Source organism: Electrona antarctica, assembly GCF_951216825.1.
Source record: "Electrona antarctica genome assembly, chromosome: 9".
Lineage (NCBI taxonomy): Eukaryota > Metazoa > Chordata > Actinopteri > Myctophiformes > Myctophidae > Electrona > Electrona antarctica.
Genome location: NC_136790.1, coordinates 11,285,041 through 11,310,314, shown reverse-complemented (window position 1 = coordinate 11,310,314; position 25,274 = coordinate 11,285,041). Strand labels below are relative to the sequence as shown.

General features: G+C 44.2%; 1 protein-coding gene and 1 long non-coding RNA gene across 2 annotated transcripts in view; both read left to right on the top strand.

Annotated features, from left to right (window-relative positions):
- Positions 1 to 25,274, top strand: part of LOC306929734 — a 231,748-nt gene that overhangs the window by 15,906 nt on the left and 190,568 nt on the right. The window lies entirely within an intron of this gene.
- Positions 22,008 to 23,492, top strand: LOC306929721 (potassium voltage-gated channel subfamily A member 2-like; the record flags this gene model as incomplete). The annotated part of the gene is made up of 1 exon (XM_079510365.1): positions 22,008 to 23,492. One exon carries the CDS (start codon positions 22,008 to 22,010, stop codon positions 23,490 to 23,492), a length of 1,485 nt encoding a protein of 494 aa, XP_079366491.1.

Below are 25,274 nucleotides of genomic sequence, written 5' to 3'. Positions count from 1 at the left end.
CCAGAGTGCATAATAATGGCATTGCTTACAATTTGCAGAGACTATAAGCACAGATAATTGAGATCACCACTTGTAATAAGCTTTTGCAGCACACTACAGTTTTATGATAAGAGGTCATTGATTTGTAGCACTGCAAAAAGTAGTATAAGACAAATGAGAAGTATATAGCAAACGCATGTTTCTTTGTTGGTGAAGCTGGAGAGTGATGACTGTAGATGAGAAAATGTGATTCAAAGACACACATTTGATAAACTATATGAGAGGAGCAGAATATGGCTAAGGTGTCACACACTGGACAATGACATTTCACACGACAACATGCAAATAACAACAATGTACAGAAGACTAGATAGACATAATCCTAAACACAACTCCAGTCCTAAACCGTTCATTAACTCTAACCATAGCCCCTCACCCTAACTGAGTTATTCTAACACTAACCCTGACCTGAATCTTTTACCATGTGAAAAATGTGACCAACTATAAAAATGAGCAGGAAAGGGGCTCACCTGCAGACTGCATACAGTACCACATAACATAAGTAATGCTATAAAGAGTTTCCTCCAGGTTAAAATGTCTCAGCAGAGCTTCTGTACCATTTGTTGCAGGGTTAATAAGTAGCATTTAAATGCACACTCACATTCATCATGATTAGTTTCAGAAATATGTCCTAAATGTACAGGGAATAGGAATGCCATTGCTGCCCATTGTTTCTAAACACACTGAGTGGATTGATTTATCTGACTATGAATACTGAAATAGCTAATGTTGTTTGAGAGGCCGGGATGTTGCTTGATCCACATGGAAAAGTAATCACACATCTGTCGGCATCATTCATTATGTCCTACAACAGTGTGTGTGTGTGCGTGTGTGTGTGTGTGTATAAAGAGGTTAAAATCGGACCTGATGCTCTGTGCTGCATGTCATCTGTTCTCGCACACCTTTCCTGTCTGTTCACTATAGAGCGAAGTGGCAGGCATTTGTGCGTCCACAGATAGAAAGACCATTCATTCTTCCTATAGAGATTTCCGGAAATATTTTATGAATCTTTTCAAGCCTGGAATCAAGCCATCCAAGCTCTTGGTGAATCATGACTAAATCATGATAAAACATTTGATTCTGTATCGAAATAAGTTTGAAAACAGCATCAAAAATGGCTACTAAATATATGTAGTAACTGGTACTAATAATATGCCTGACGACACCACCTCCCGCTTGTTGAGGGGGGGCAGGAGGAACTATGCCTGACGACACCACCTCCCGCTTGTTGAGGGGGGGCAGGAGGAACTATGCCTGATGACACCACCTCCCGCTTGTTGAGGGGGGGCAGGAGGAATTATGCCTGATGACACCACCTCCCGCTTGTTGAGGGGGGGCAGGAGGAACTATGCCTGACGACACCACCTCCCGCTTGTTGAGGGGGGGAAGGAGGAACTATGCCTGACGACACCACCTCCCGCTTGTTGAGGGGGGGCAGGAGGAACTATGCCTGACGACACCACCTCCTGCTTGTTGAGGGGGGCAGGAGGAACTATGCCTGACGACACCACCTCCCGCTTGTTGAGGGGGGGCAGGAGGAACTATGCCTGACGACACCACCTCCCGCTTGTTGAGGGGGGGCAGGAGGAACTATGCCTGACGACACCACCTCCCGCTTGTTGAGGGGGGGCAGGAGGAACTATGCCTGATGACACCACCTCCCGCTTGTTGATGGGGGCAGGAGGAACTATGCCTGACGACACCACCTCCCGCTTGTTGAGGGGGGCAGGAGGAACTATGCCTGACGACACCACCTCCCGCTTGTTGAGGGGGGCAGGAGGAACTATGCCTGACGACACCACCTCCCGCTTGTTGAGGGGGGGCAGGAGGAACTATGCCTGACGACACCACCTCCCGCTTGTTGAGGGGGGGCAGGAGGAACTATGCCTGACGACACCACCTCCCGCTTGTTGAGGGGGGGCAGGAGGAACTATGCCTGACGACACCACCTCCCGCTTGTTGAGGGGGGGCAGGAGGAACTATGCCTGATGACACCACCTCCCGCTTGTTGAGTTGGGGAAGGAGGAACTATGCCTGATGACACCACCTCCCGCTTGTTGAGGGGGGCAGGAGGAACTATGCCTGACGACACCACCTCCCGCTTGTTGAGGGGGGGCAGGAGGAACTATGCCTGACGACACCACCTCCCGCTTGTTGAGGGGGGGCAGGAGGAACTATGCCTGACGACACCACCTCCCGCTTGTTGAGGGGGGGCAGGAGGAACTATGCCTGACGACACCACCTCCCGCTTGTTGAGGGGGGGCAGGAGGAACTATGCCTGACGACACCACCTCCCGCTTGTTGAGGGGGGCAGGAGGAACCCCTAAGGGGGGCAGGAGGAACCCCTAAGGGGGGCAGGAGGAACCCCTAAAGTGTAAACCTTAAACTGTTCAACTGAACTGTGACCAAGTTCTCCTTAACATGAACAATTTACAAGAGGCACTTTGTGGAAAATTAGAACACAACTTTATTTTAATGTAGCTATACAAAATACATGTCAGTCAGGGGCCAGGGCAATATGTCAACGAGGCTATCGAATAAAGTGACAAGTTATAGTTAACTATCCTATAGGGAAGGGCGGGTCGGCCCGTGCACACGGTAACTACCAAAATGATATGGGGAAAGAAAAGAGAGAAAGGCCTGGTACCAAAACAACTCATAGAAAGCAATAAGGTACACCCGCACACTGTGTATCTGCTCGGCACAAGAGTATTGTCTTATTTAATGAAGCAACGTTTCGGTCACTAGGGACCTTCCTCAGGCATGACCGAAACGCTGCTTCATTAAATAAGACAATACTCTTGTGCCGAGCAGATACACAGTGTGCGGGTGTACCTTATTGCTTTCTTTGATGTCCACTGGCCTACGCACCTGTGCATACGCCTGATTGCTAGTTGTGCGATAGTTTTCTCCTACACCAAAACAACTCATGAAAAATAACAAAATCAATACAAAAACATGCAGTGCCAGGGGTTAACATACACAACAATAAAAACCAAAAGGTCCCAACAATTAAGGAAGCCGTGTGACCCGGCCTTGAACAGGGTTACACTTACAAGCTGTAACAAATGGACAGAGACAATTTATTAAAACATGTCAGTGGGTTAGCAGAGATGGAGTACTTGTAGAGAGGCTGGGGAATTGGGAATTGGCTTTACTAAATTGGGACTTGAAGGGGAGAAAATGTTTTTCTTTTGTCTTGAAGGGGCATGTTTTGCACAATAACAGTCTTTTCATTATGTCTGCCCACGATCTCTGTGATTCATACAGTAGGCTACGTTTGTTTACCTCAGTCACTGATACTAAAATCTGATATTTTATTTGTATTTTTTCTATGAACCTGTGACTTGACACCCATACTGTAAAACGGAAATAAAAAGATTTTGAAAAGAAATAAAACATGTCAGTGGAAAACAAATCTATGCCTACAGCTACTGTACTGCCCTACAAACTCAACAGATAACTCAAATAAATAAAACAAAGGGTACAATAATAGTGGAAAAGAATATAAACCTTTGCTTTGCAGTGAATTATACAGCAGCACAATGCAAAGGCAAGAGTGGGGGACAACAGCACCACAGTTACAAGGACAGTGCTATTACAAAACTCCAAAATGCATTAAAATACAGAGACATATACTGTTTTACCAGTATGTCCAGGACACAGCAGAGCACTTCCATGGTCACTTCATCTGAAAACTGAAATAAATACATTTGAATAAGACCAAATAAAACAATGACGTTGACACAAATTAAAAGTGCAAAAAAACGTTTGGCTAACAAACAAAAGGGTGAGCTGTTGCCTACCATAATTTCTCCTGCACCCTGCATGAAGGGGTAACACCATTGGGTGGAGCAGAGTAAAAATAGGTCTCTACTGGGAGGAACTAGACTTTTATACTTCATGCTGGTCATGTGACTATATGTAGGTCAGGTGCAGTGGGTGCACCATTCACCTGGATTCCCACATACTGTATTAAAATAATATAATTAAATATTCAAAAATGTATTTGACTCACCAGGATCCTGGATGGCTTGGTTTCAGGCTTAAAATAATATGAATATTTTTGGAAATCTCTATGGGAACCACAAAATGGGCCACTACTGCTATGGAGTCTAAAATATTATTCAAGGTCTACTTTATAATGTAGATCCTGACTGGTACATCCTTGTCGTAGTTTTGGATCCCAATACTGTACATAAACACACGCACGCACGCACGCACGCACGCACACACACACACACACACACACACACACACACACACACACACACACACACACACACACACACACACACACACACACACACACACACACACACACACACACACACACACACACACACACACACACACACACACACACACTAACTAGAAAAAGTGCCCTTCCGGGCACAGGTCTCCACCAGGAGGATAGGAGTGTGTGTGATGTTTGGCAAAATGTTTAGGAGGATGTTGTTTTTTTTGCAACAAGTTTCTTCATTTTGTTGAGGAAATGCAGAGCCAGATCACTCATAGCATCTCTGAGAATAGAATTCTGGATGAGCAGGACATGTGCAGCATTTTGTACAAAACGGGCCACTCCTGAAAACTGGAAGGCAATCTTAGCCAAATCAGCCAACAGACTCGTCTTGATCACATGACTACAGAGATCATGTGTACCGATTGCCATTTCTTCATACGCCTTTGATGGCAATTGGATGATTTGAGGCATTTTGTTCCAAAAATGTGTTTGGAAAAAAATCAAGCTGTTGGTGGCGCTATAACAGGCCAATGTGAAAAGGGTGGGATATATTCCTCAGCCTAGTAAGAAAAAGTGTGAAAGACTTCACGTAAATTGCATGCTGCGTTCATGATTTGAGGCTATTGTTCAAAACGGGGCAATCTTGCAAACTGTGAAAGCCAATTATAGCCAATTAGGATGGAATATGAAATATCGGACAGATCCGACTTGAGCACATGACCATAGAGATACTGTGTAACGATTTGTGAGATTTTTGGACAGAATCTGGAGGAGTAATATCAAAAAATGTGTTTTACAAAAGTCGGCCTCCTGGTGGCGCTATAAAAGGCAGATGCGGAAAATGCAGGTCAAAGGTTTGTCCTTGGCCTCTAGGGAGTGTGCATGTAACGTTTCACGCAGATCGGTGCAGTTGTAGGTAAAAAATGTGAAAAGCTGCCTTATGGTGGCGCTATAACTGGCCGTTCTGGAAAATGTGGGGTTCATCGTTGGCATCCAGGGAGTGTGTGTGCAAAGTTTGGTATCGGCCGGGTTAACGGTGCCGGAGATTAGCTGTACACAGACGGACGGAAGGAAGGACGGACGGACGGACACACACACACACACACGGACGGAGTGCAAAACATACTCTCTCCCCATGCCTTCGGCCTGGTGGAGACAAAAATCACATTCAGTCACACAGGTGAAAAGCTTTGAAAGAGCACAGAAGAATGATGTAAACATTACACACTATATTACAATCATACATTATAATTCACATTCATTACTTTATATTACACTTGTATATCTTTACACACTTCTACAGCAGTGGAACAGTATCACTCTCTCCAGCAGCAAGGTCTCTCAGTCCCATGCATGCTGCAGGCTGTGTGCTCTCTTTTAGAGTTGGAGGAACACAGAGCTCCATTCTCTGAGCCACATGACGTCACCGCCACGTAAGCCCGATTTATACTTCTTATATGATGGTGTCGCTCGCCATTAATAGCAGATCTACAAGCTCACAACGTGTACGACGAAGTATAAGGCTCCAGGTGTTGCTGCTGCTGAGAGTGAGAACTGCTGAGTGGCTTTGTCCCCCATGACTCCCCCGACTGCAAATAATATAGTCCCTTCTTCATGCTATTTTTAGGGTAAAAACGAAAACGTGTCCGCCAGTTATCCTACACCATTAATCATCCCCAGCCGAGCTCAACAGGAACAGCAACGTGCGACACCTGCATGGTGCATGCAGTCTGGCTGCTGGAGTCTGTTCCTGATAGCGAGGGAGGTGCATGAGTACAACTGCAATGCTTAGTATATTGGATAAAGGATAAAGGCATGTGCATGACATCAGCAACACCTCCCAACTCTAGACACTCCCACCCCACCCACCCACACGCACGCACGCACACACGCAGGCACACACACAGTTTAACAATTTATGTATGCCCGTGCACACACAGGGAAAGCAGACACAGGGACACAAATATTTTAGATGCAGTAAAGGTTACTGTACGTCAATGGACAGCATGCGTGATGTCACGGCATGATGTCACATAAGAAATGCATGGGCTACCTTAGAAGCAGATCATCTATTGCAGACGAAGAAGATAGATCTCTCATCTAAGGTAGATCGCCCACCCCAACAAAATACCTAATTAGCAGCCCATGCAGCAGCTGAAAATAGATTCCATATAACGGGCCCCGCAAAGGCACACAGGTTCTCTACCATCTTGAGGGACTCCTCAAGGTCACAGCCACTAAGATATCCGACTGGATACCTTAGTTAGGCCTCCGACTGGACGCCTTGGCTACAGTTACTCACAAACCCATGGATTATGTCCTCATGATACAACACGCATGTCACTCAGCACTCCATGGGCACAAGTAATGGCGGCTCTGCCAAATATGGCAGCAGAGACCCTCCAACAACAAGTCCGTGGGCATGTTTGTTCCCGGCTGGATCACCAGAGGAAACAAAGTTCTTAGTCTTGCTTGGTGTTAACTTAAGCGCTATCTGTAGTTGTTCTCATGGTCCCGGAAGTCCACCCATTGCTATTCCGACAGCAGATGGAAGGAAGGCCGTTGGATCCACCGCCCCTCTTCTTCTCTTCACAGAATCGAGGGGCTGTCTGCCTGTCAGGTGGCCCACAGAAGTTGCAAATGCATCTTACACCTACTACACTGATGATAGTAGTTACAAAGTAGCAGTGCACACACACACACACACACACACACACACACACACACACACACACACACACACACACACACACACACACACACACACACACACACACACACACACACACACACACACACACACTGTTCTGTTAGGTTCAACCCTGACCCCATCCCAAAAGCAAAATATTATTGCTAATATCATAGAGAATTAAATCAATAAGCTGTTGTATTACAGTATTGGCCAGAATATAAGACGACACCGATTATAAGACCTGTTTTTTGTCGTTTGTAATTTAACCCATTTTGGACTAAAAAAAGGCTTCTAAATCCGTCACGCTTTTTCGTCACGCTTTTTCGTCAAGGACCCCCAGAATTATCTCTATTGGGCCACGGACCCCCATCTCAAAATATGTAGTTCTGCAGGGACCCCCCAGAAGCAAATATTTTAGTTAAAAATGTTCGCTCTGAAATATATATTCAATGATTTGCGCCACATTTTAACAATTTTTCAAAAATAGCAGACCTACAAGCTTGTAGCGTGCCACTCGGTGGCGCGCTATGAGCTTGTAGATCTGCTATTTTTCAATAGCTAAATTATATAACATAATGTTTAAAACACATAAGGGGGTTCCCGCTCAAAAGGGATTAACTATAGAAAAAAGAATCACACCCGTGTGAAGTGAGGGGTGCTCTTATCATCGTACATCATCATGCATCATCTCACACTACTGCAGGCCAATCAGAATGCCTGTTGCCTACTCTGTATTTCTCAATTTACTTCTATATTTTTACGTCATATTTGGCGGACATTTGACCAAATGTCTCCTTTCATTATCAATGGCAAATATTGAGACGTGTGGGGTCAAAAGCTGTATGGGCTTTCATATCATCATGCATCATCAATCATAGATAAATGGTAAATGGTAAATGGTGCATAGCTCCTTTATCCAAGGCATCATCTCATTCTGACCAATCACAATTAGGACAATGTTTGTGTTTACACAAACACTCAAAACTGGCCATTCATTATCAATGGCATTTAATGTTTGTGTTAGCACAAAGTTGTGTTTACACGCAAACTAAAAGCTGGACATAGGAGGGGCTGGCGCCCCTCAAAAATGACAGGTCAGCATTTTGCTTCTTCTTCTTATAGACCTTCAGCTCTGTTGCAGCAAAGCCCGTCCAGTGTATCATTGGCCGGGTCAGCGTGCGCTGTGTGTGTCTCTGTGACGACCTTATGGAGGAGGTGGAATTCACTCATGTGCCTTCCGACTCGAGTGAGGGCCAACGTTGCTGCTTCTCGTCTGACCTCTGCTGGAGCGATTCCAGCTGGACAAGCAGTTTGTTGGAGTGTCTTGTAGACATCCAGAGACAGTCCGTATAGGGCAATATTGAGGGCAGCACCCAGTTTCAGGCTACCCAGTTAAATAACAGACTTAATAACAGTTAAGAAACAGACTTATAGCATGTCATGTAGACAGCACAATAATTGCATTGTATATAGTCATAGCACATCATAGTAGCCTACATATGTATAGCATAGTATAGTATATATGTATAGTTAATATGTATAGTGTCATTATATAGATATGTTCTAGTTACGTTCTTAGCTTACGCATGTTTCTTGATAAATGCATTTTATATATGTGATGTATTCCCATACTTTTGTTCCTGCCTAATGTAAATCGCTCTGGATTAAGAGCGTCTGCTAAATGCCTAAATTGTAAATTGTAAATTGTAATAAGTGGATACACAGGATTTGCACCCAGCATTTGCACAGGCCCAGACTGCTGGCCTAGTGGTATTTTATTTATATATATATATATATATATATATATATATTTTTTTTTAAATCACACCTGTGTGAAGTGAGGGGCGCTCTTATCATCGTACATCATCCAGTCATTGTCAATGGGAATTTAATGTTTGTGTAAGACGAAAATACTACACTATAGCTGAATATAGGAGGCGCTAGCGCCCCTAAAAAAGTGCATGGATTTTGCTGTGCACCGCTTGAAGACATGCACATGTATTCATGCATGCATAGACATACAGCTCCTTTCCGTCCAAAGCAGGATGCTGTAAACAGGGGGTCAAGGAGACCATTGACCTCTCCTCATCATACTGACCAGCATTTCAAATTGAGTGGGGATGATATCCTTGAACTTGAACGATCAACCAAAGGAACAGTGTACACCCAATTATTCACACCACAATGAATCCCCCATAGCCCGGATGATATTTTCATCCCAGTGTATCCATAAATAGAAGGCATCAGACATATTGCCATTCATTCTCTGAGTGCCATCCATGCATCTGCTCTTTGAAATACATAAATAATAACACTCTTGAGGCTATTCATAAAGTTCACCCTTCTGGATCAAGACATGGTGCTCAAGGCTCTCAGACAAAGGAAAGTCCAGAAACGATGTCGGTCATTGTCGGATGAATTATGAAAGCATATAATACCCTCCCCCACACGACGGCAGAAAATACTAAAGCCAGCCACAAAGTATAGAGAGATTGTAGGCCAGGTGCTAGAAAGTGTAGAAATAACATCAATCACAGAAAACACGTTTTCTTTTTTAGCACCAGCGTTTTAGTTTTTACTTATAATTCATGCAATATGTCACTAAATGCAACTGATTCTGCGGGTAAATGAAAAGTGCTATGTCATCATGCTGCAACTTTATTACCTGAAATATCCCAGAGGCACAAGAGGCTCTGAGGACGTGATGTCACCACCACGTCTCCTCCCACTCCTTCTGCTTATCTGTCCCTGTGGAGACGGTCTCCATGGCAACAGAATGAGGCTGAGCAAAAGAGTTGTTTGTAGCAGCGAGAATACTGACTTTGAACGCAATGAAGTCACCCTATTTTTACACCGTTTCCAATATGACGGAATTGTTGAACTGTAGACCATGGAAATATCAATTCATACCCTCTTTGTTGAAAAAGTTAAAACATCGGTGAAGCCTAACATGCTCAAATAACCGGCATTATGACTACAATTATTTTTTTAAAGCTGCAAAATTCGCATTACACTAAAGCCACAGATGTTACCCGACTGTGCAGGCCCTTTGTATTCCGTAATGTGTGTTTTGTTTTAAGTCCCTTCTGTGCCATTGAGGTCTGTGACGTAAGTGGTGGAGTACCAAGTGAAAGAAAGTATTACAACTCGATGGAAACAAGAATGGCATTCAGGAACACAGAATTCCAAACAAGTATTTGGGTGAGTCTCCAAGACACTTAGAGATACATCAATGTCTGAATGGATAAGAGAAGTCAGAAGTCAGAAGACAGCCTTGATCCATGTCTGAGGCATTACTTTACAGCTGGTTGGGTTGCTGAAAAGGAAGGCAGAACAGCCAGGGTACAACAGCTGCCTTAAAGGAGCATTCAGTGATTTGAGTGATTTGGAAAACCACCCAGTCCGCCCCGGTAACAAAATGTGCACATGCACGCTCTACAGTGGGGGGAAGTGCAACAGGCCAACAGCATGTGCACCAAGGCCCGCCCCCACTCGATCATGATCGGAGGAACGCCCCTCTCATCCTGATTGGATGAAGGCTTTGCCACCCGCCACCAAAACTGAAACTAGGGTTTTTTGACCCCAGGGGCTCACTGGGGACAGGGAGGAGCTCCTTATATGGTCAGCACACTCTATAGTAGGGAGGATTATCCAGAAAAAAAGAAAAAATAAGTGATATTTAGATTAAGTCAAATCACTGAATATACCTTTAAGTGGAGATGACACAGCTACTGTACAGTACCTCTCTCCTTGATATACTGATATGTTGACAGACACATTGCTCTGGGTAATTGTTGTGTGCAATTGTCTGTAAGATCTATGTGTGATGTCCTAAACACATACAGTACACATACTGTACATGCACTGTATATCTGCTGCCATTTTAACCATACATATGGCTATGCTGCTATTTTAACTGCTGAATACAATTTGTCATTTCTTCTAACCATGTACCCTATAATGAATGTATGTATGTATTCTATCTCTTATTATCATACTCTAATCAGGAATATCTGGCCTGCTTGTATACCATGTATATTTCACTGTACTCATATCAGGAATATTTGAATATTTGACCTTTTCCTTGTTCTTTCTCTGAATCTAACTCTATTCTAAGACTTCTAATATAAGACTGAAGCTATCGAAACTGAAGCTAGAAACAGTCCAGTCAGACGGATATGATTGGAGCTAGTATGAACAATAATTTCATCCACTTCTACCCCTCTAAACCTGTGATATGACAGTAAAGTTGAAGTTAAAGTTATTGTTTTATTCCCTTAGCATTTACGTTTGTACGTCATTTGTCCAAGTTAGTTAATTATGAGTGTGTGCGTGCGTCCATGCGTGCGCACGCGTGCGAGTGCATGTGTGTTTGTTTGCCTGTTACACTATACATTCCAATTGAGATTCATAGAATCAGGAGGCGCGACAGGTATCAGTTAACAGGACAGTTAACGAGAGGACATGACCCAGGAAACAGAGCTTTAGCCCAGCTAATCGCCCAGATGTCCAGGGAGTGAAGGAAAGGCTGTGTCCTAGTGGGGTCACTAGGAGCATTAGTTTTGCACAAAAAAAAAAAACGGCCGTAGCCACTTGCCCAAATGTGCCCAATTGTGCTCAAATGTGCTGACCTCATCACATTTGTAATGATGGATATGGCCATTTTTAGCCCAAGGAGTATTTTTTGTGCAAAACTAATGCTTGGAATGGATTCAGAATCATGAAAACGCCCTAGTTTGACATGTCACATGCTACTTAAAGCAGAATGAATTTTAGGTCATTTTGCCTTATTGTGCCTTAACAGGTTGTTGATGGTGGCCATATGGATTTGGGGCTCTCATGAATTTTGCCCGCATTTTTGCGAGGTACATTAGCAGATCTAAAAGCGTCGCATTCACAATACATTATGAGCTTGTAGATCTGCCATTTCAGAATAGCTAAAGTATAAAGCTATTTTGATGATTTTGATGCTCAATTTGTTTTTTAACCTTCATAGATGATAAATCCACTGAGAAACAGACCTTTGCTCTCCGCGGTCATGGAAGTATCATATGACCCAACTATCCAGCTGCAGTTTCTATACCCTTCTTGTTTACTAGAATCAATAGCAATATAAAAACAGCGGTTCTCAATTTAACATTTTCAAGTCAAGCACCCCCAAATTGATATATTTTGCCTTGGACGCCCATCTGAAAGGATTGTGTGCCAGAGACCCCGTAAAATAACACATGTCATTACTAATATATAAAAAACATTTGAAAATTGAAAATGTTAACTAAAAAAAAAGCAGATCTAAAAGCGTCGCATTCACAATACATTATGAGCTTGTAGATCTGCCATTTCAGAATAGCTAAAGTATAAAGCTATTTTGATGATTTTGATGCTATAGATCTATTATTAACAAATGTTGCTGGGGACCTCCTGGAACTCCCTCGAGGACCCCTAGGGGTCCCCAGACCCCACTCTGAGAAGCACTGCACTAAAAGCTCCAAAGTCACCCTCCAATACCTGCACCATGTGTCTATCTTGTATCTATACTGCACTACGGCAGCAGCCTGCACTGCAGTGTGTTCTTTCGCAAACATTGCATAGAGTAAAACAGGTTATTATAAGATTGATAGGTAAGCTATTAGACATGTGCCTTTCACCAAACCTTTTCCACGACACCTTCTGACCACTGCATGGGGATGAAAGCAAAGTTTTATGTCGTTTTATGTCGTTTCTCGGAGGATATATTACAGCAACAGCACAGGGTAATCCAATGTTCCAATGCATACATGTATAGTTTGTAAATACATCAAAGATGCGAATATAATCAATTTCTAATGGATGCCTTGGCCTGGAAGAGAGGTCATCAGGTGGTCTCCACCCTTCTTAGAGTGTTTCAACCCTCAACCACTACACTCTCCAGTTGGCGGGTCAGCAGTGATTGGCCAAGTCACTGCCCCTCTCCTCCAGGCTTCCAGCTATAGAGGTCCACAGAGGGGCGCAGCCATCACAGAGGCTCAACCAGCACCGGGAGAGAGGGCCACACCCGGACAACAGGGAAGTAAGCAACCTGCCGGCCAGGTGCAGCAAACCAGTGCTGGCCACCCCCCTGCGGACCCGCCCACTGTCCTTTCTCTCCTGCCAGAACTAACAGGAAGCTATCTCTGCCTTGTGTGTTCTTGGGGGACTGCAGGCACTGAGCAACCCTGTCTCCCACTGAGAGGTCTCTCTAGGACTATGCCTCCTGCCTAGTGTCCTCCTACGTCTCACCAGACTGTTCGTCTGTGCGGTGTGCATGTGTCCGTCCTTGTCCACACTTGGCCTTACTCTGGTGTATTTGAGTCAAGGGAGCCTTCTCTGCGTCTGTGTCACTGTCGTAGTGGTAGTTGTTGTCGTTGAATCTGCCCCATCGAGTCCCTCTTCCTCCCTTCCTCTCTGGAGACTCTGGGGGTATTGCTCATGTGTACGTTCTGTAGCTTGCGTGGTGCCCTCTTGCGAGTGCTGCAACAGAGGTTGCTAACCCCTGTTGCCAGTCTTTCCTGGAGGTCAGCTGTCTCTCCAGCGTCACTGACCTTCCTCGGTTGCCATCCAGACTTCCCTGGAGGTCACTAGTTTCCCAGGGAGTTCAGTTTGTAAATACATCAAAGATGCAAATATAATCAATTTCTAATGGTTGCCTATAATAATGAATGAACCTTCTCGGCCAGAAACCTCAATGTACAGAACTGTACATCAGGGGTTCTCAACGTTGAGAATACTACTACTACGTGTAAGAATGGAGCCGTATGCATTCACAATGGAGTTAAATTAACTAGCCTATGCAAATGGCTCAGTCTTTTGGATATCTCTATGAATTCCTTTATTTTGTTGTCATTGTCTGTGCGACTTTTATACATCTCTGTAATAACAGTCTTAAAACAGACAATAGTGGACTGGACATAATCCCACGTATGTGTTTCTTCTTTTGAATTTCTTTAAATGGCCATAACTATCTTCTTCTCGTGCATTCCTTCGGTGTGATTTTAAAAACACTAAATCATTTTGTGAATCAGCAGCATGCAGTGCATGCGCTGCACTTTTGAATACACAGTTCATATTATATCAGGAAGCACTGTGAACATAAGGATACTTCCTGAATATAATCTAACCATCAATTGGATCCTTTTGTTGAGATCATTGTGAAAGGTATATATAGAAGTCAGAAAATGAATTATAAATGAGTCCATTTCTCTCAAATGTCATGAGTCAAGCCATAATGTTCGACCTAAGCAACTTCTGACCGATATCAGACTGCATAATCCATTCATCTGAGTGGACAGACTCCTCCAATAGGATTAATCCCATTGACTATATTTCAGTATACAGTATCCCTACAGTGATGGATGGGAGCATTTGAATATGTGTCACTAACTGTAAATAATATGTCAAACAAAGATATATTGTTAACAGGAGGCAGATCAAATTCTACTGCACAAGACAAAATCATAAGCCAGGTATATGGATAATGCTGTTACGGGTCGCTTTTTTATATTCTTTAACACTCTGTTTTACCGCGCATACAAGCTTGCCTGGCCAACAGTGTTGCGGCTTGGCAGTAATACTGCAGTGGACCTGTGTCCTTGCACCTTTGCTGTTGTCTGGCAGTATTCCAGTGGCTATAAGCCACGCACTCATGCACACAAGCACACTCACACACACGCGTGGAGCCGAGGGCGCACACGCACGCACGCACGCACGCACGCACGCACGCACGCACGCACGCACGCACGCACGCACGCACGCACGCACACACGCGCGCGGACATCACACCTCAGTATGATGAACATGACTCGCTCTTTTTGTTCCATTCCCATCGTCTTTTCCCTGGCTCACTCCTTCTCCTCCAGCCCCTCACAACTCTATACATCTCTCCCCCCCCCACACACACACACACACACACACACACACATTGCTCAAAGGGGACACAGAGAAGGACACAGGAGCCGCAGCAGCAGGGAGATTACCTTACCTCAGCTCTCTTTCAGTGTCTCCGCTTTCCAAACCGGTCCTGCCTCAAGGCCAATTTGTACTTTGTCGTATAACGCAGGGGTTCTCAACGTTTTTGGCCGGGGACCCCCGGAAATGCTTTGGCAATGTCTCGGGACCCCCTCCCCGCCCCCTCCCGACCCCCAATATAAATTGACTGCTTCAATAACCATAATAATAGAGACAATACACCATAAATAAATACTGAAACCAGATATAATCATTATGGAAGGTGTATGCATGTATACTATGTTATGTATACTATGTAAACTCTTCATTTCCATTTTCCAGCCATTCAGTTGCAAAAAAAAAAGAAAAAAGATAATTTGGGGACCCCCCAAAATAATTTGGCGACCCCCCGAGGGGTCGCGACCCACGGGTTGAGAACCCCTGGTATAACGGAGTCGTGCACCGAAATTAGACAATCTACCAGCTCACAATGTGTTGCATCGGAACTTGAAGATCGGCTATAGTAGCCGAGTAGGCTATAGATTAAGCATTGTTGCATTGGATGTGGTTCCCTTCCCTCTCTCAGGGCAACCACACTGGAACATCCCAATAGTCACTCTACATAATGTAAGCAAATGGACCAGTGTAGGATTTGTATGAAACAGTAGGCCTAACATCTGGAGAGTTCAAATGTATGTAAAAATTAAAAATGTACCCATATGGGTTCAATTGTAACACTTGCTATCTCTAATGTCAGTGCCATTATGTCATTATAGGCTGAAGAGCCAGTAACAAATATATGTTTCTTTAGATTGTATCACAGATGAGCACAGACTTGTGTGCGTGTCTGCCTGTGTGTGTGAGTGTGTGTGTGTGTGTGTGTGTATAGATGTGTGCTGCGTGCGTGCGTGCGTGCGTGCGTGCGTGTGTGCGTGCGAGTGAGTGTACTCACGAGTGTGCGTGTGCGTTCACCACTAAAACCTATACTTTGTCGTATATGAGTGTGAATTTTGGATAACATTTCTAACAGAAAGTGTGCTTTGAAGAAACGTGAAATGTTGTCAAATCTAGTCTGGCACAAATGGCCTGGGCCTACATTATGTACGTCGTAGGGAGTGATGATCCAAGAAATTTTGATTGCACAACCTATAGTTAATAAAAAGTAATATAGGCCAAAATGTGAAGTGTTCTCATAGCAACACTTGGCCAACTAGGAGTGTCAGAGATGAGCTTTTCACAGACACACTGCTGATGGATTGACAGGATCGAAAACATATGGGCCAATATGGGAAACCTTCAGTTCACAAGTTATAAGCCAAAACACGAATGGCTGTTACAGCACCACCATGAGGACAATTTGGGGTGAAGGACAGTACTCCAAATGCTTAATTTGCAGATCAGAAATTTGCTGAAATTACTGTAGTGGGAAACTACTGGAGATATCTTGCCAACATCATAGAAAACCCAAACATTTACCCAAAGAGTCATTTTGTTTTAAGTGGTTAACCATGTTTTTGTTTTGCCACAGCCACAGGCAGGGCTCACCAATAAAGACCCTTCCTCATCCTATGACGTTTATTTTCTGTGTGCCTTTGCCTGCATGCCTAACATATTATGACAAGGACTGTGTTTCTCCCGATATCAACACCTGTATGTAAGAACAAATGCATTGCTGTCACTACAACACCACCAACACGGTGCTGATCTCCACCTCTGCATGTGATTAAAACACACAGAGCATTTAGAGTCCCAGGGAACCTTCACTTTTAATTAAAGCAAAATGTTAACGGAGCTTCGGAGAATGCATTAACAGTCTTTGTAAAGGGCCCCTGGCTCATAAATAATGTCTATGCTGTCAGGGAGGGAACCTGGGAAAGCCATTAAGAGACAGCTATAGCGAGAGGCTGTGCGCATGCGGGTTGTCAGACGGGAGCACAGACAGGCAGAAGGGAAGGGGGTTGGAAGGCCCTGACAGTCCTCGTGGAGTAAACGTATACGTAGTCGAGGTCTCACACAAATCAAACTGTCGGCCTGGTCCACCATCCTCCCCCCCATACTTCTCCTCCTCTATCATGTCTGCTTTCCCCTCCTCCCATCCAGTCAGAGGGATTCCCTCTGACCTTTGGTTGATATGTAAGGTCATTTCTGCCACGATGGAACGGACATGCACCTCCAGCACCCACACTAATGACTATAGGCGGGAGGGGGCTTCTATAGTTCACATTCTGGACCGCAGCCGAAGCAGCAAAGTACAATGGATGGGGTATTTATTCTATTTTTGCACGGCATCTATTAATAATGACGTTTCTTGCAAGAAACAACTCACAATAACCATTGAGAAAGGAGGAACAACCTCGGTCCACCACGCGCGCATACACGCACATGCACACGCACACACAAACACACACACACACACACACACACACACACACACACACACACACACACACACACACACACACACACACACACACACACACACACACACACACACACACACACACACACACACACACACACACACACACACACACACACACACACACCTATGTTAGGTTCAACCCTGACCCCATTCCAAAAGCAAAATATTATTGCTAATATCATAGAGAATTAAATCAATAAGCTGTTGTATTACAGTATTGGCCAGAATATAAAACGACACCGATTATAAGACCTTCTACATTTTTAGCCCACGATTTTTGTAACCCATTATTTTTTTCACCCAGTGTCAATTGTCTAATGTAATCCTGGGCTCTACACTCCCTCTGCCAACGGACTGACCTCATGCTTCCAGAACGCTGTTTTATTCCTCCACAGGAGATTGGATTGCCCCGGGTGGAAACAAGCCTGCCTGGTGACTGAGTGATTGGCCTCAAACGCTTCCAGCAGACTGGCCAGGGCCCCTCCTAAATTTGTTGCATGAGGTCATAAAAGTAGACCAAACAGTGGTTCCATGGGACCTTCTCAGTCTGAGTCATCATGGGCATCGTCAATACTGAGCACTGGGTTAAGGCATTTAGCTGTCTGCAATCCATAGATTTCAGTTATTGTCCTTTATGCACAACACAACAGGACAATGGAGATGGCCCAGGGACAGTTGGAGAGTTGGATTATCCCTATATACTTCTTCTGCACTTTCTGCTCTGTGGCTGCTCTTTTTGCAGGGCAATCAGTGGGGGCAGAGACGGATGTGTCCAATCTCATGCTGCTCCTCATCGGTTGAAAAACCGATGAAAAGATACCATATACCGGTAGTTCCTTGCGAGGCTCTGGTAAGGCCATTATCCATTAGTATGGCAGAACACTCTTTTACAATTTGCTTAGCGGCGAGGCTTGGACAGTGGTGGTGGTCGTAGTAGTCAGCAGTCCACAATGTGATTCCCAGCACAGAGTGTTGCTAGCCTGGCTAATAAGCCAGACTCAAATCACACTGTCTGGCTTATTAGCCAGGCTAGAGTGTTGCTGCCTGTAGGCTGTTCTTGGGCTGCGTTAACGCCTTCTTGCCACTATGAGAGACCAGCATCTTCACCGGTATTTCTGGTACTGAGACACCAGGACACTGGAGGCTGGAGGGCAGCTGTGTTTTCCTCTATATTATCCCACTTCTGTTACACAAATGTAAAGAGACGAATGGAATGGAATGGAACTGTTTTGTTTTGTGGCAGTCACGCATGCAGCCATGTTGCAGCCATGCCGCCATTTTCACTGGCCAGCAGTGGCCACGCATGGACGGCCGCTCCACTTGTGCATGTGAAGAGGATTTTACAGCTCCTCGTAACATCACATTGACCAGACGTCCCGCTGTGGCTAGGCTTGGCGTGAACAGTCGCATGCAAATCCACACACACAATAAATCATCATGGGCGACGTCTATTTTGGGGTGGCTGTGTGACTCATTCAGGGTTTCTCATATAACACCAATACTGAATAAGTTAATAATTGAATTACATACATATTAACTACATGAACCCTAATGTCCCTTTTCTGGGATGAACATTCTGCTATTTTCGGCGAAGAGAGGCCTATTTGGTGCGTGGAAGGGAAATACAAAGTAATTATACAGTAGTAATTAAATAAGTAAATAAGTAAGTAAGTAGGTCAGCTTATTGTCTGTATCGGCCAGGAACGAGTGTCTGTCTCCTTTTCAGGGAAAAGGGGAAGGAGGAAGGAAATACTACCATGCAGTCACCTAAGTAGGATGTATTGATTTAAGTGGTAATTTCCCTACAAACACATTCCCCAGGCATACAAACAACAAAATAACACAACAAGAGGACAATAAATGTGCATGTGCATACCTACTGTCTGTAGCTGGGAAGATCCTCTTGTGAAATTGAATATACGTTGCCTGATGAGATTTATTCCATCATCAGATATGTCAAGCATCAGCATTTAACATGTATGAATAAATATAGCCTATACTTATTTCACCCGCTATCAAATTTGAATTTGACAATCAGAAGATAACTTTATAAAATAAAGCATACATTGCTGATAATATTTTGCAATCAACAGTGATTTTGACTTTGGCAGTTTTGTTAAATCAACAGCTGTGCTGCTAATAGGCCTATCCTATTCAGAGAATATTATGCACCCTTTGGTCCACACACACACACACACACACACACACGCACACACACACGCACACGCACGCGCACGCGTACACACACACACACACACACACACACACACACACACACACACACACACACACACACACACACACACACACACACACACACCCACACCCACAAACTATAACCTACATTGAAGGAGGTAGTGGTGCAGATGGAGCTCTAACCTTTATTGCTTTCTACAACCCCAGCAGTCACTTTGTATGCATAGCAATGCACGACTGCAGATTTGAAATGGCCACTTTGATTAGAAAGCAAGAGCAAAATGCATATGCCACACATACCGCCAATGAACTGATAACTAGCCTACAGCGGTGTTGCGTTCTGCAAGACTGCCTCTGTGAAATTGTGGGCTATAATCTATATCCTCTCTCAATGTCGTTTCAAAAAGATGCTGTTCTCTTCTAAAATTAGACTGCAGTGCAGCAGGACTCTGCAAATTTTGAATAGTCCTCATGTTATTGCCTATGGGGATTTGGATACAGGACAGGGTTATGGCCTAAAAAAACGAAAAGAAAAAGGAAATGTTTCATGCAATTATTACAAAAAAGAAAGAAAGAAAGAAAGAAAGCAAGAAAGAAAGCAAGAAAGAAAGAAAGAAAGAAAGAAAGAAAACCATGGGAAAGTAACATATTATCTGCAATTAGGTCTACTGATCTTGCTTGCCTTTATAGCCTAACCCGTTCATCTGCAATTTAGTCAGTAGGCCGGCTAAGATTGCATCTGCTAATGTAGGCCTATTGTTTTGCTCTTGGTATTTTAGTATTTTTCTTGTGTAGCCTATACTTTACTTTGGTTTCAACACTGTTAAATGTGCTATAAATATAGGGGATTTGGATTGGATATTATTATTACAGATCGCATTCTCCGCTTTCCCCTCCGTTCTTGCACGTGTTGAGCACTTTAACAGGACGATTACCTGCGGCGGCTGTCTGCAGCTTCACAGCCCGAGCACCGACGACATATATCGGCTACGAATAGTGAGGGCAGCCCATTCTGCTGATCCCAGCATCTTTGGCTATGGGAACCACCAGCCCCCCTTGGTCGAGTCGATTCTAGACCCCCTCCCCTCCTCCCCTTTTGTCCATCTCAGTACCACGGCAACCTGCTAAGGAGTCGGGGAGGGGAAAGCGAGGACACACCCGCATAATGTGTCCGCTGTGAAACGCCGGTGCGCACGGAAAGATGCTGCAGAGTGCAGACAGACAGGATTAGGTGGATAGGATTGATCGGCTGTCTTGAATTGGAAATTGTTTTGTTTCATTTTACGGAATCAAAGACTGGAACACGCGGGCTGATTGTCACTGATACCAGCCGCAGGGACATCAACTAACATCCAAGATAGTAAGAAGATGTCTGCAGGTAGGCGTGATGATAATAATCGATAGGAAATACCAGCCTAACCCATCATCTTTGATTTCACGGAAATGGATCTAGCCTAGGCTTCTGGCCAGCACGCATTTTTGTGTAAAACGTATCGTGACGACTTTCATGCTCTCAAAAGCCTGCATTTGTTGTTTCAAATAAGGTTTAGCCGGTGTTATAAAATGTATGTTTCTCTGGTAGCCTATAGTGGAGATGCAAGCCAGATGTATTTTTTTCTTTCTTTCTTGAAACCTGCCTCCTATGGATAAATAATTTATAGATGTTTTTGAATATTTCAGAGGCACAGGCACCATTTGACTGTAGTAGGCTATACCCAGACTGACAAGAAACATATACTTTGAAGTGAATTCACAAATTGAAATATGTGTACGTTTTGAACATGTTTGAGAATGAATACCTCTTTAAAGACAATCTTACATCTGTGTTTTTTAACTGTATAGTGGCTTTCTTTGATATTGTAGGATGCTGTGTACATGATGAACTGCATGGGCGCCTGCTGCATTACATATTCACGCATGGCTTCACTGCAGAAGGTGGTCCTGTTCATTTCAATGAATATTGTCCATTGCAGCAGCTCAGTGTTTGCACATGTCCCAATTCATGAGCCACTTACGTCTTTCTGCTGGTTGCCTCCAATATTTACCTGCATTGAGGCAATTTATATGCAAGACAGCTCACCGGCTATTTCCTTATTAATCTACCCCAGTCAGCTGCAATACAGCAGTTTCAGAATTCCCAGAAATGATTTAATATGTAGGCCTATACTCGAGTCACTCGACTGTCTCACTCTCATTACAACTATATGCATTTCTGATATTCTGTTTTATAACCTAATGCAGTAGCAGAGTTTTGAATGTATCTCAGATGTACCTGACCTTGTTGTCTGCGTTTGTCTGTCTGTCTTATACATGCAGCCAGATCCTAGGTTACATCCTGTGGCCGTCGGGTCTTTACGGCGTTGAGCCCCCTCCCTCTCCTGGACCCACCCTACAGTTTTCCAGGCTGCAGGACCCTGACCCACTGAAAAGTGCAGGCCCCCTCTCCCTGCAGAATGACTGTTGCCACTGGCGACCCCTCAGACGAGGCGGCCACACACCCGGGGCATGTCCAGGACTACGACCCAGAAGCTGACCTGGAGTGCTGCGAGAGGGTGTTCATCAACATTTCGGGGTTAGGCTTCGAGACACAGCTCAAGACCCTCTCCCAGTTCCCAGAGACCTTGTTGGGCAACCCCAAAAAGAGGATGCAGTACTTCGACCCTCTGAGGAACGAGTACTTCTTTGACAGGAACAGGCTAAGCTTCGACGCCATATTGTACTACTACCAATCAGGGGGCCGGCTAAGGAGGCCGGTTAATGTTACACTCGATATTTTCTCTGAGGAGATCCGTTTCTACGAGCTTGGGGCAGAGGCCATCGAATTGTTTAGAGAGGATGAGGGTTTCGTCAAGGAGGAAGAGAGGCCCCTCCCTGACAACGAGTTTCAAAGACAGGTGTGGCTGCTTTTTGAGTACCCAGAGAGCTCAGGTCCTGCTAGGATTATTGCCATAATTTCTGTCATGGTCATTCTCATATCCATTGTCAGTTTCTGTTTGGAGACACTTCCCGTTTTCCGCAATGACGATGGCGACGGGCACAAGATTCGCACAGAGGTATTTTCACCTGAACGCAACACCACAATTATCACCTACACCTCCACCTACTTCACAGATCCCTTCTTTATCCTAGAGACTCTTTGCATTATATGGTTCTCCTTTGAGTTCCTGGTGCGCTTATTTGCCTGCCCTAGCAAATCAGGCTTTTTTGGCAACATGATGAACAATATTGACATCGTCGCTATCATCCCATACTTTATAACTCTTGGCACAGAGCTCGCTGAGAACCCAGAGGATGGCCCAGCAGGCCAACAAGCCATGTCCTTAGCCATTCTCAGGGTCATCCGTTTGGTCAGAGTGTTTAGGATCTTCAAGCTCTCACGTCACTCCAAGGGGCTTCAAATCCTGGGCCAGACCCTTAAAGCGAGTATGAGGGAGCTCGGCCTGCTCATATTCTTCCTCTTCATCGGGGTTATCTTGTTCTCCAGTGCGGTCTACTTCGCTGAGGCTGATGAGCCTGAATCGCATTTTGAAAGCATCCCGCATGCCTTCTGGTGGGCTGTGGTGTCCATGACAACGGTGGGCTATGGCGACATGGTGCCGACCACCATTGGCGGCAAGATTGTGGGCTCCCTTTGCGCCATTGCCGGTGTGCTGACCATCGCGTTGCCCGTGCCCGTCATCGTCTCCAACTTCAACTACTTCTATCACCGTGAGACAGAGGGCGAAGAGCAAGCTGGTCTTCTGCAGGACCCTAAGGCTGACTCTGCAGAGGAGCTGAAGAGTCATGGCTCCACCATCAGCAAATCAGACTATATGGAGATCCAGGAGGCGGTGAACAACAGCAACGAGGACTTACAGGAAGAGAACCTTAAGGCGCCCAACTGCACGCTGGACAACACAAACTATGTGAACATCACCAAAATGCTGACAGATGTGTAGTCATCTGCTCTGGTTGCCTTTCTGCTCCCCATCACCGTGGGGCATGTGGAAAGAGCAACTGGACGTCATTTATCTATATCTGCTGGAATATCAAGGCAATAGAATCCAGAATGTCTTCTTCATTTGACGTAACGAGAGATGGAGAAACATTATTTTAGAGACCTATGCTCACAGCCTCACACCCCCTACCATCCCACCACCCCACTTCCCAGGTTACCCCTTAAACCCCCTGGCAACTCACTAATTACTATTAACAGTCTAAATGTCTTTTTTAAAATTATATAATTTCTTTTAGCATGGAGCTGGCTTGTCTGAGTGGTTGTTTAAAACCAATATTGAAAATATTAGCCAAAAGTAGTCCACAAAATAATTAATGAAAAAGAAATGGGAGAAACATACTAGCTGATTCTATTTTCTGCTTCTAGAGAAAAACAAAAAAAAGCAAAAACAAAGTGCTTATTCCATATCCCACCACTCTCCCCTGCACTTCTGAAGAGCCCTATTGCGTGCTACATGTACATATGCTGCTTCTTGGAGCCAATGAAACTGTTTTGTGCTAATCAACGTAAAGATGAAAGGACGTGTGTGCCTATAAAGCAAGACCACACCCCTGCTTTGGCCTGTGGTCAACTAGCCTGCTAGAGACGAGAATCGAGGTGGATGAAACATCAGCGCTAAGCGTGTGGTTTGATACCTTTTACTCCCAGTAGACATCAGTATCTGATGAATGACTGAGAATGGCCCTAGACTTATCTGTGCTTTGGTCTTACATGTATTATGTACGGCAATGCTAGCTTTCCCCCCTTCATTTACACTAAAGCGTTCTTACTTCAGAGCTTTGAGGACAATGTGAATGTTACTTCCTGATTTATTTTTTGTCGGTTTTCACACATACTAACATAGATAGGTAGGTATAATTGTGAGTGAACAGATAACCGTAGTTTCATAGCTATTAGGTACTGTAAGAGGTACATGTAGATTATTGCATGAAGTTCCATGACTGCCATATGCTTCAGCGAATCAGCACACCACTGTAGAGTGTCTGTTGGTACACTGCCCCCTTTAAAGTCTTCAGTCCATCACAGTCTAATCTAAAAGGATGCCTATAGGGTCTTACAAGAACATAAGCATTGTTACTGGATTTCCTAGGGGATAATTGTATTCGCCATTTATCCAATTAATTGTAGGATGTGAGTGTTAACACAACATTCCATGTAGAGGTCATTGCCGTTAATGTAATTCGCCAGGTTGCCGGCATGTAGAACGATTGCAGCTGAGCAGTGATTACAGGTAAACGCTTAACTCATACTGTAGTTATTTAACATTGATCTCATTACAGACCGAAATAGACTTGCACTGCTGTCTTCTGCGGCTGTTATACGATAATGTGCTCGCAATCGAAAAAGAGTACTTTTAAAGACTTGTTGTATAGAATAACACGTCCCCTCTATTGCCTTTATCAAGATGGGTTTACGCTGATCTCCTAGTGTTGCATGACCTCAGAACATTCCTAGACGCATGCATTTAAGGTCAAAGAAGAAGCTGCCTCTAAACAAAAAAAAGAAAGTCTACAGTTAATAATGTAGATAATATTTATTTCAATATTATATACAGTACAGTATACACATACTTTAAAATTAACCTGATATAAAAAAAGCAATGTTTAACCAATAAGAGGAAGGGAAATTCTTTACACAATGCAGATCATTGCCATGTTTTGTTTTTTTCTTGGTGTTTATTAATGAAAATCTTGTTTGTTCAAAGCACTATTCCTGTAGAGTG